The sequence below is a fragment of the Agrilus planipennis genome, unplaced genomic scaffold (genome assembly GCF_000699045.2).
Source record: "Agrilus planipennis isolate EAB-ADULT unplaced genomic scaffold, Apla_2.0 scaffold25, whole genome shotgun sequence".
Classification (NCBI taxonomy): Eukaryota; Metazoa; Arthropoda; class Insecta; order Coleoptera; family Buprestidae; genus Agrilus; species Agrilus planipennis.
The window spans coordinates 488,950-500,767 of NW_020439112.1; the positions used below are offsets into that span (position 1 = coordinate 488,950).

General features: G+C 29.7%; 3 protein-coding genes across 11 annotated transcripts in view; 1 reads left to right on the plus strand and 2 right to left on the minus strand.

Moving 5' to 3' along the window:
• The window catches only part of LOC108738102 (probable serine/threonine-protein kinase DDB_G0282963), a 6,287-nt gene extending 5,191 nt beyond the window's left edge, over nt 1-1,096 (minus strand). The window contains exons 1-2 of the mRNA XM_025977621.1: nt 764-1,096; nt 460-706 (exon numbers count right to left, since the gene is read on the minus strand). Coding sequence (XP_025833406.1) covers nt 460-706; nt 764-957 — 441 coding nt within the window. The 5' untranslated portion in view covers nt 958-1,096. The remainder of the gene's footprint in view (nt 1-459; nt 707-763) is intronic.
• Nucleotides 1,097-1,384: 288 nt separating this feature from the next.
• LOC108739595 (cullin-1) lies at nt 1,385-5,320 on the plus strand. The gene is made up of 12 exons (XM_018473580.2): nt 1,385-1,537; nt 1,849-2,228; nt 2,367-2,585; nt 2,727-2,981; nt 3,077-3,370; nt 3,429-3,692; nt 3,820-3,999; nt 4,066-4,215; nt 4,285-4,403; nt 4,463-4,684; nt 4,776-4,995; nt 5,226-5,320. Exons 2-12 carry the CDS (start codon nt 1,899-1,901, stop codon nt 5,304-5,306), a joined length of 2,334 nt encoding a protein of 777 aa, XP_018329082.1. The 5' UTR covers nt 1,385-1,537; nt 1,849-1,898; the 3' UTR covers nt 5,307-5,320.
• Nucleotides 5,321-7,244: 1,924 nt separating this feature from the next.
• LOC108738392 (androgen-dependent TFPI-regulating protein-like) lies at nt 7,245-11,818 on the minus strand. 9 transcript variants are annotated; one of them, XM_025977588.1, is made up of 4 exons: nt 9,090-9,270; nt 8,462-8,605; nt 7,979-8,334; nt 7,248-7,484 (listed from the first exon to the last, which is right to left on the minus strand). In XM_025977588.1, the coding sequence occupies exons 1-4, from the start codon at nt 9,105-9,107 to the stop codon at nt 7,421-7,423; spliced, it is 582 nt and encodes a 193-aa protein (XP_025833373.1). In that variant the 5' UTR covers nt 9,108-9,270; the 3' UTR covers nt 7,248-7,420. The 9 variants fall into 9 exon arrangements, 8 of the variants coding, with proteins under 8 accessions (XP_025833378.1, XP_025833377.1, XP_025833373.1 ...); XM_025977587.1 differs by lacking the exon at nt 9,090-9,270 and adding an exon at nt 8,916-8,999; XR_003231731.1 differs by lacking the exons at nt 7,979-8,334; nt 8,462-8,605; nt 9,090-9,270 and adding exons at nt 11,202-11,557; nt 11,685-11,818 and having other exon boundaries at nt 7,245-7,484.

Consider the following 11,818-nt stretch of genomic DNA (forward strand, 5'->3'; position numbering starts at 1 on the left):
TGATTCAATTCTATTATAACTATAATTAAATATATTCTTTTGAACATTTTTTATATGGTATAAGAGTGTACATTATATCAAAAATGAGTTATTGATTATAAAAGACACGAAAGCAGAGAAGTATGAACTTAATGTGTTTAAGAAAACAAAACTTTGAAATTTCTAGTTATAAATATTTCCCAAAATGTGACATTTACTGAATAGTTTCACTGTAATGAAAGAGGATATAGTTATCTATATTATATAATTAATAATATTCTAAATAGATAACATCTTCCAATGATAAAGTTGAGTCTTGTAACTGATAATATCATTTAATTGTAACTTATAAAAATACAGCAGATATTTCAAACTGCTGTTTGTTTAATCTGTATTTGTAATTAGTACTATAAAGTTTTCTCTTTCATTTACATTACAAATATACTACAGCTACAAAAATTAAAAACATTAAAAAAATTACCGATATTCATCATAAACATCTTGTTTAGGTAGCGATAACTCGGGATCTTCTTCCAAATGGGTTTTAATCCACATTATGGTCTGATTAATTTCTGATCTGCTTCCCAATGGATTAAGTGGTTTTTGGAGAGGATTAATTGAATTGCTGCATTCTGTAGGTAATTTTAAGTAAAGAAACAGCAACTCTACAGGTGTTAAATTTTTTACTTCCTCTAAGATTTTATCAATAGTTTTTCTGGACTTTTCACTGCAAAATCAGCTTTTTAAGAACAGGTTACAATTAGAAAAATTACACAATACTAACCTAATAGCCGTTTCAACAACATTTTTTACCCGAGAATCGTTATTTAAATTTCTGGAATTCTCACTATTACTATTTCCTTCGACATTTTCCAGCAGGTTGTTGAAACTGCTACCATTGTTCATGTAGTCATCTGCTTTTTCTGGACATTTTTCTGCAATTAATGGGCGTTGGGATGGCCATTTTTGTGTTTCCATTATTATCTACAGTTTATATGGCATTAGAAAAGTTGCGGCACTTCTTCCGAAAACATTTAAATAAACTTAAAAACGAAGAACCGGAACATTTTATTGTCAACTCAAATCAGCTGGCCGTCAATGGACGACGATCGACACCACTTTTGGTTCTTTTTGATCATATAATGTTGGACACCACTTCAATTAATTCATAAGCATGCGCTTCCGTGGTTTCTTTTCTGAAATGTATTTTTAAAAATACTCATTTATTAATATCATGCTTAATAATTTAAGACGCCACAGCTCTGTTAAGTATTTCGTATCAATAGCTTATGTCGTAAAAATACCATTTTAACTTTTTAAATATAAAAAAAGGTTTCGTTTCAAATTCAAATTGTAGTGATTTTCAGGTTTATGTAGTTGTTTACTGTTTTAGTTTATAAACAGTCAAACATCTCATTTGTCAGTTTTGTCGTTTTGTGATAAGCCTTGCAAATAAAGTAAATTTATTTTACATTTATTAATTTTACAAGTTAAACTTTAATATTAGCATTTATTTTGTGCATGTTCTGAAACTTTTTTGTTATGTTCTAGTATTTGGGTGAGTTGAAATTTTAATGACTTTGTGAAATAGATGCATTGTGTAAGAAAGATTGGTTACAACTTTAGAATCAGTGTTGTAATTTTGTAAAGTGAAAGTGTATTTTGAAAACGTTGATGTTATATTATCAAAAGAAGACGCCTTTCTCTTCTAAATGCAAGGAGTTTTTTTTTATTTTTATACTTGCTACAATGACATGTCAGTTTTCTTTTTTTATTTGACACATATCTTAACTAACTGCATTGTGACATTTACATCTCTTCTCTAAAGATTTATTTTTCTTTTTATGGACCTTCAAAAAATTGTTTTAGTGATTAAGAAGACTGTGTAGTGTATTATACATTCATACATAATTAACAGAATGTCTCACAAAAATTCGTCTGGGATTAGTCCGATGGCTGGTGGTTTAAAACAAATTGACTTAGATCAAATATGGGGCGACCTAAATGCTGGAATAGAGCATGTTTATATAAGACAAACTATGACCAAACCGCGTTATATGCAACTTTATACTCATGTATACAATTATTGTACATCTGTTCATCAACAACAAAGTAACGGAAGAAATAATGCAAACATTAATACTAAGAGTAAGAAAAATCAAGTATCTGGTGGTGCACAGTTAGTTGGACTAGAATTATATCGAAGGTTAACTGAATTTTTACGAAATTACTTGATATCATTACTGTCCGTAAGTACAAACGTTTTTTTATTTAGTATATATCTTTACATGTACAACAGTACAACTTTTTTAACGTTTTCTAATAATTAATGAAAGATACTGCTAATATAATTATGTGTAACTGTTTTTGTGTATTTTATAAACCAGGAAGGAATGCATTGCATGGATGAAGATGTACTTAAGTTTTACACAAGACAGTGGGAAGAATATCAGTTTAGTAGTAAAGTACTAGATGGAATGTGTGCATATTTAAATCGACATTGGGTAAAAAGAGAATGTGAAGAAGGTCGTAAAGGTATATATGAAATTTATCAACTTGCCTTAGTTACCTGGCGAGATCATCTTTTTAAACAACTTAATAAACAAGTAAGCGTACTATTTATCATTAAAATATGCTAAAACTTATAAACTGCACAAAAATTATGTACCTACCATGGCTGTATGAGGCTTGGATCTTGTATTTCTGATGTTTTTGTGTAGGAAGTAAAAATAACATTCCTTTAACAGGTAACAAATGCGGTCCTTAAACTTATTGAAAGAGAAAGAAATGGTGAAACCATTAACACAAGATTAGTGTCTGGAGTGATAAATTGTTATGTTGAATTGGGATTAAATGAAGAAGAACCGGGACAAAGAGGACCAAATCTCAGTGTTTATGTAGAAAGTTTCGAAAAAGTTTTTCTTGAAGATACTGAACGTTTTTATACAAGAGAAAGTACCAACTTTTTGGCACAGAATCCTGTAACAGAATATATGAAAAAAGTAAGCCTTTCATTATTCTATAAAAATATTGACAGTGATTGATTACATTAGAAACTATTTGTTTGTAATAACATCCTTTATTTTGTTATTCGAAGGCTGAACAGCGGCTTTTGGAGGAGCAAAAACGTGTACAAACGTATTTGCATGAAACAACAAGTGATCGACTAGCTAAGACATGTGAACGCGTTCTTATACAGAAACATTTGGAACTGTTTCATGCAGAGTTTCAGCAGTTGCTAGACTCTGATAAAGATACTGACCTCGGTCGCATGTATTCGTTAGTCGCGAGAATAACCGACGGTCTTGGCGAATTGCGCACACTTCTCGAACAGCACATCTGTAATCAGGGTCTTGCTGCAATTGAAAAATGTGGCGAAGCAGCACATAATGTAAGTAATTCAATATGATTATTACTAATGAACATTTTTAAAATAATTGTGTTGACAGGATCCTAAAGTGTACGTGAACACAATACTGGAGGTTCATAAAAAGTATAATGCTTTAGTTTTGGTAGCATTCAATAACGACAGCGGTTTCGTAGCTGCTTTAGACAAAGCTTGTGGTCGTTTTATAAATGCAAATGCAGTCACCAAATTGGCCAACTCTAGTAGTAAATCGCCTGAACTTCTGGCAAAATATTGCGATTTGTTACTAAAGAAATCCAGCAAAAACCCCGAAGAGGCTGAACTTGAAGACACTCTGAACCAAGTGGTATGCTAAAAATTGTTATATAAGTACATAAAGTTTATTTATAATCAAAAATTTTTTTTTTTCTATTTGTAAATACCTACATTAGTATGTGTAGAGTTTTTATTAATTTGTTTTGTTTATTCTGCAGATGGTGGTTTTCAAATACATTGAGGATAAAGATGTCTTTCAGAAGTTCTACAGTAAGATGCTTGCAAAACGTCTTGTACAACATATGTCTGCTAGTGATGACGCGGAAGCTTCGATGATTTCGAAATTAAAACAAGCCTGTGGTTTTGAATATACATCAAAACTTCAGAGAATGTTCCAGGTTTGTGCACAGTATTAATTTACAGTTTTCGCATTTTTAATACTATTAAAAAAAAAATACTTCTAGGATATCGGTGTTTCTAAAGATTTGAATGAACAGTTCCGAAATCACCTTAATAATTCTGGCGAACTCCTAGATATAGATTTCAGCATACAGGTTCTTTCTTCAGGATCGTGGCCATTTCAACAGTCTTTCACTTTTGGTCTACCAAGCGAAGTATGTTGTGTTTAATATCTAGTTAATTTCTTTTTTTTGAAAATTATTACTGTTATTTTCCTTTTACAGCTGGAACGCAGTGTTCATAGATTTACCAGTTTCTATTCCAGTCAGCATTCGGGTCGAAAATTAAATTGGCTGTATAACATGTCAAAAGGTGAACTGGTTACCAATTGTTTTAAAAATAGGTATTTTATTCATTGTCTACTAAAATTACTAGTTTTTACTCTTAATTTTTCATTTTTAGGTACACACTTCAAGCCAGCACTTTCCAAATGGCAATATTGTTACAGTACAACGTTTCAGAGGCCTGGACAATTTCTCAGTTGTCTGAAAACACCCAAATAAAGACCGATTTTCTTATACAGGTCTTACAAATTTTATTAAAAGCTAAATTATTGGTCTGTGATGATGATGAAAATGATCTAGCTCCAAGTTCAGTGGTGGCCTTGTTTACTAGCTATAAAAAGTATGGTCAATTTAATTTTTGGAATTACATATTATTGTTCATTAAATAATAAGAGGTATTTTAAAACAATTTTCTTTTTTTATATTCATAGTAAAAAGCTCCGAGTGAATATAAATATTCCAATGAAGACAGAACTAAAATTGGAACAAGAAACCACCCACAAACATATCGAGGAAGATAGAAAGCTACTGATCCAGGCAGCTATTGTTCGAATTATGAAAATGCGAAAGGTTCTCAAGCACCAACAGCTCGTTGCAGAAGTACTGAATCAATTATCGATGCGATTTAAGCCGAAAGTACAAATTATAAAGGTAGGAAAACAAATTACTTATATTAATATTAAAAAAATTGAAATATCTGGGCGCTTGTTTATCAGTATCTTACTGTGTATTAATGGTCTTAGATTATAGGATATGGGACATCTCTTCAGTTTTTTCTGCGTAACCCCGTAAGAAAAGTATGCTTTATGTTTGTATGGAAAAAAATTACAAATTTTTGTTTTGCAATTAGTTTATCTAAATTTTTTATTTATTTGTTCCAGAAATGTATCGATATATTGATCGAAAAAGAGTATTTAGAGAGGACAGAAGGTCAAAAGGACACATACAGCTACCTTGCCTGATTTGTGATAGTACTATCATTGGCAGTGTGCAAAAGGAAACGATTTAGCCAAGACCGTAAGAGCATTAATGAGCGCGGAAAAAACTGTGAAAATATATATTATATTTGCTTATAAAAAGAAAAAATTATTTGTGAGAGGTGTAATATTGTTTTTTGCTTGGAAGACGTTGCACCATCGTCACGTCACCAACGTCGTCCTTGTGTACATATAGACTTACTACGATTTTATTAAATTGTTTGAAATTAATGATTTTTCGAAATAACAATACAAATGTGTTGTATTTTTCAAAGTTTGATCTAATTTAGTGGTGATCATGATTTCTACATGCAATAACTCTGTGATGCGGATTTTTTTCTGACAAAACTTCAGCGAGGTGTTGTTCGGCCAATACATGTTTCTTTTGTTTGGTTTTCTCATTATGCATCTTTCGTAATGGCGCAAAAGCGATTCTATGATCAAATCCTTTTGGATGTTTCATAAGTTCGAAGTGTTTAATTAATGAACAACGAACTGTTTTGATGCTTTTTATTGTTACATGCAAAAGAAGTGAAATGTTATACATACAACATGATGACGCAGTTTGAAGTGTGATCCCTTTTTATGTAACACGTAACTATTGTATTTTTCTACTTTTTGCTTACTTGAATTTAAAAAAAGGATAAGCATTTTTATAACCAACCCGTGTGTGTACCATATATTAACTTCTTTTTAGTTATCTTGCGATTATCAATTGTTTTTAAACTACTTCCAAATAAAAATGCCCATAAAAGACTTAAAAAAACGTTATTCCTACCCATACTAGGCTATTTGAATATTTGTGTATATTATTTTTAATCGTATAATTTATAAAATACCTTCATCGACATGAAATGCAAAATTGCTCGCAAATAGTAGATATTGTTACGGGTCAAACTTGTATACAAACCCTAAAATATTCATTTGTGGACGTCTTATTTTTCTGGATTAGAACTTCTTGATTTTGATTAGGACTCGAAAAAGAATATTTTTTCGTTAGTTCAAAAGTTCCTCTGGATAATGAAAATGACTTGTGAATAATAAAAGTACGAGATCCTTCCTGTAAGGTATCATAATAATTGTGATAGTTGGTTAATTACTATTACATTTCTCTATTCTGTAGTTTTAAGGGATCTGTATACTTAGTGCTTACCTAACTCTTTCTTTTTTGTTATCACGATTATGATGATTATTATTCACTTATTTCTCTTCTTATTGTTATGTCTAGGATTCTCATTTTTTGTGATCTTCACATAGACTAAGATTAATTGCAAATTTTGTTAAACTAATAATTAATGTAGCATATTTGTTTGTATTAAAATCCTTTTATCAGAATGTGAATATCTTTAAATTTCCCCGATTGTATGCAACAATAATATTCCACATATAATTTTTAAATTCTCTTCTATCTTTATTTTGTTTGTCTCATCTTTTTTCACCCACTACCCACTTACTCCTGTTATTCCCCAAACACCCAAAAGCTCCCCTTTTAAATTTAAAAGTAAGTAAAATGTCCTAATATTACATAAAAGCGCAACAATGTTTTAGAATCTACTAATAGTATTAACTATTTGTTTATTATTCTAAAATAATTTATTTATAAGTTTAATAGTTCGCTATAATTTTTAAAGTGTGGTAATTTGCATTACTTACGATTAGTTAGTGAAAAGAGACATGGCGCCAAAGTTAACTAAAATTGATAGAAATTCTTTTGAAGTTGATTAAATGACTATTTTAAAGTAATGTTTCATGAAATTATTTTTATAATAAATGCTGCATAGAATGAAAATTGGGTTTTGTTAATCTAAGAAATGTTTAGCTTTTCTTTAAAATATAACCACGTCAGTTTTACTTAAATAAATTATGAAATAAAACTTTTTCTATAATACTATCCACAAATAAATTATATAGTTTATATAATATCAATAAGTCAATATATTAAATCAAATACATATGAACATAATAAAAAATACAAAATAATAACCAAAATATTATACCTTTTTGACTCGTGATCTTAGTGACTGATGTACTTTAACTCCTGTTGTAACAAGTCCTACGTGAAGCAAATAAGTTATAATAAAAGCAGTAACAATTTGCAGTCAAGTCATTTCATAAAAGAAAATATAGAGCCATTTTCCGAAAAGAATGTATATTCCAAAAAAACTAAAATAAATTAATATATTAGAGAAGAGTCGTAAATAGATACCCATTATAATGTTTCTCGTTTTATACTACATATTTTTTGTAATCTCTATGTAAAAAAATACGTAGAATTTCATGGTATCAACGGTTTTCTAGTGCGGTGTCAAATAGGTACTTTCCGGCATTATTTTTGCTAAAATATATAAAACAATTTAAACACAAAAAAGTGCTCGTGAAATTATTAGGATGTGGAAGGTATTTACTAATATTTATGTAAAAAAGTACGTATTGGATAATCTTATGATTGCAACGGTAGGTAATTTGGTGGAAATTTAGCGCGAAAAATTTGAGTTTTTAGGCACGGACACATTTCGAGAGTATATGTAGTCGTAAATGATATCAAATGAAAGTTACATGTGTAGAATAAGTACTCAAAAAATCGAGGGATGGGAATTTTCATTCCAATCCTAGAATTACATTAGTTAGAAGTGAAAAAAAGGTTAAATGAAACTTACATTGAATAGTAGACGATAGCAAGTAGAGTAATTCCAAAAAGAGCAGATTTAACAGGTGGAATAGAGTTATTTTCAAAAAGAAGATCCATCAATACGAGAATCATTCCGTTTGTATGATACCCATGATTAATCCATGACGGCATAAGAGCAAACGTAGCAGACGGCACGAAATCCTTATTGAGAAAAAAAATTGTCCAAAAAGCCGCGGTAACGTATGTGGTCAAGGGTAATACAAAAGTGATGAAGATGTACCCTTTCAGCGATTCTAACTTATGTTTGATCTTTCGCATTTTTCTCGGGAGATGATTTGCATTATTTGACGCTAGAGATAACACTAAATAAACAATCTGTAGTAACTAAAATAAATTTAGAATTATAGTACATATACTACATATATGAAAAATTAGATGAACTATGAAGTTTGTTTTTAAATAATAGTAGTAGTAAAAAGTATTCTACTTTTTATCACAAAGCATTACTTACTGAACACCATACTGACAAATAAAATGGTCCGAAGTATTGTATTTCTTTTAAAAATGGATCATCGTTCGTAAACAACAGATTTATGAAAAAAATCAGGCTACAAATATGATACAGTAGGAAAAATAAGTGCCATATAGTGGAAATCTAAAAGAAAATAGTAGGAATAAAAAGTGAAACAGAAAAATATACGTATATATGTATTCATATTATTCTTTCTTAAATCTACATATTCATTTTGCATAAAAAATTGAATAAATTTAAACCCTCAAAAGATATATTTGCACGAATATCCAAGCAAGACAAGATCTTTCATTAGAAACAGTTAAAAGATTAATAAGATATTATTGTGATTAAATAAAGAAGTCAATAGTTCAACAATTTACTACATACTACTATATGCGAACCATTTTTTTTTATAAATTCCTTAAGTTTTTTTATTAACCTTTTTGCTTACTTTACTATCAGTGTCCATTTTAAATGTTTGTAACAACTGAACTAATACTAATGACTAAAGAACTATTGTGATTAAATAACGAAGTCAAGAGTTCAACAAATTCACTACGTAATACTAAATGCGAACCATTTTTTCATAAATTCCTTAAGTTTTTTTATTAAACTTTTTGCTTACCTTACTATCAGTGTCCATTTTAAATGTTTGTAACAACTGAAGTAATACTAACGACTAAAGATACCATTATTTTATAAAAATCTATTTCATTTGAGGGTCATTATGTTTAATGTGTCTAATAAAAGTCGAAAGGTTATCTTTTATTTTGTTTTCATTAATTATTTACTTATTACCACCGACATATATATGCAGATAGCAAAAAGTGTAAGGAACTTAAGAAAATAAATGCTAGTCATTAAGCTGTTCTAATCATTAATGCAATTTAATACACATCATAAAATTGATAAGGCACGATTAAAACAGAGAATCAAATTCAATGCTTATTAAGCATTTGTAATTAATGAAAATGTGAGTAGGTATCTACATAAAATATTGGATTATGATGCGAAATTTCAATTAAAAGTTAGAAAACCATGTTGGTATATTTTTAATAGGAATTGTCGTTTTTCAATGATGATGAAAGGTATATTCTGAGCTCCGAAAAAAGGTATGCAGAATCTCACGTGTTTCAAGTGCGGTGCCAAAAAAGTACTTTATTATTTATTTTTGCTAAAATGTATACAATAGTTTAAACATACAAAAGCGCTCGTGAAATTATTGGAAGATGAATGGTATTTATTAAGGTTTGAGAAGTGATAATTTATGCAAAGAAGTACGTAGAATCTCAAGGTGTTAACGGTTTTCCAGTGCGATGGCAAATTGATATACTTTCCGGCATTAGCTTTGCTAAAAATTACAAAATAATTTAACACAAAAGAGCGCTTGTGAAATTATTGAAAGATGAAAGATATTTACTAAACTTTGAAATGTGATAATTATGTAAAAAATTACGCAGAATCTTAAGGTGCTAATGGTTTTCGAGTGCGGTGCCAATTTTATGTACTTTCCGGCATTACTTTTGCTAAAAATTACAAAATAATTTAATATAAAAGAGCGCTCATGAAATTGTTGGAAGATGAATGGTATTTATTAAGCTTTAAGATGTGATAATTATGTAAAAATGTACGTCGAATCCCATTGTGGCAACAGTTTTCAAATGCGATGGCAAACTGGTATACTTTCCGGCATTAGTTTTATTAAAGTTTATAGAACAGTTATTTATACATAAAAAAGAGCTCGTGAAATTATTGAAAGATGAAAGATATTTACTGAGCTTTGAAATGTGATAATTATGTAAAAAAATACGTAAAATCTCATGGCATTATTTTTGCTGGAGAGTACGGCCCTGCCGGTGTTGAGCGAAGTTTTTTTTGGTAACAAAGGTACCTTCTACAGAGACTAAGAAAATATTGTTTTCTCTCTGGATTTGAGCTATTTGGTGTGTTCATTGCCGATACGGCTTTTGAACCGTTAGAGTAAAAATAAATAATTAATATCACATATTTTCAGTTGTTTGACTGTAATTATATCGGGTGATAACAAATCACGCTGATGATAAGGTGCAATAATTATTTATGTGGTACTTGTGAATTTTGCTTGGGAAAAACCAAACTTGATAAGACATGTTTGCTCGACGCATAATAATTACCATCAAGGCCATTTCTTAAAAAAAGTATTTATAAATGAATCAGGAAATACGAGAGTGGATTGATAAGTTTCCGGCCATATTCCAAAAAAACTAAAATAAATTAATATATTAGAGAAGAGTCGTAAATAGATACCCATTATAATGTTTCTCGTTTTATACTACATATTTTTTGTAATCTCTATGTAAAAAAATACGTAGAATTTCATGGTATCAACGGTTTTCTAGTGCGGTGTCAAATAGGTACTTTCCGGCATTATTTTTGCTAAAATATATAAAACAATTTAAACACAAAAAAGTGCTCGTGAAATTATTAGGATGTGGAAGGTATTTACTAATATTTATGTAAAAAAGTACGTATTGGATAATCTTATGATTGCAACGGTAGGTAATTTGGTGGAAATTTAGCGCGAAAAATTTGAGTTTTTAGGCACGGACACATTTCGAGAGTATATGTAGTCGTAAATGATATCAAATGAAAGTTACATGTGTAGAATAAGTACTCAAAAAATCGAGGGATGGGAATTTTCATTCCAATCCTAGAATTACATTAGTTAGAAGTGAAAAAAAGGTTAAATGAAACTTACATTGAATAGTAGACGATAGCAAGTAGAGTAATTCCAAAAAGAGCAGATTTAACAGGTGGAATAGAGTTATTTTCAAAAAGAAGATCCATCAATACGAGAATCATTCCGTTTGTATGATACCCATGATTAATCCATGACGGCATAAGAGCAAACGTAGCAGACGGCACGAAATCCTTATTGAGAAAAAAAATTGTCCAAAAAGCCGCGGTAACGTATGTGGTCAAGGGTAATACAAAAGTGATGAAGATGTACCCTTTCAGCGATTCTAACTTATGTTTGATCTTTCGCATTTTTCTCGGGAGATGATTTGCATTATTTGACGCTAGAGATAACACTAAATAAACAATCTGTAGTAACTAAAATAAATTTAGAATTATAGTACATATACTACATATATGAAAAATTAGATGAACTATGAAGTTTGTTTTTAAATAATAGTAGTAGTAAAAAGTATTCTACTTTTTATCACAAAGCATTACTTACTGAACACCATACTGACAAATAAAATGGTCCGAAGTATTGTATTTCTTTTAAAAATGGATCATCGTTCGTAAACAACAGATTTATGAAAAAAATCAGGCTACAAATATGATACAGTAGGAAAAATAAGTGCCATA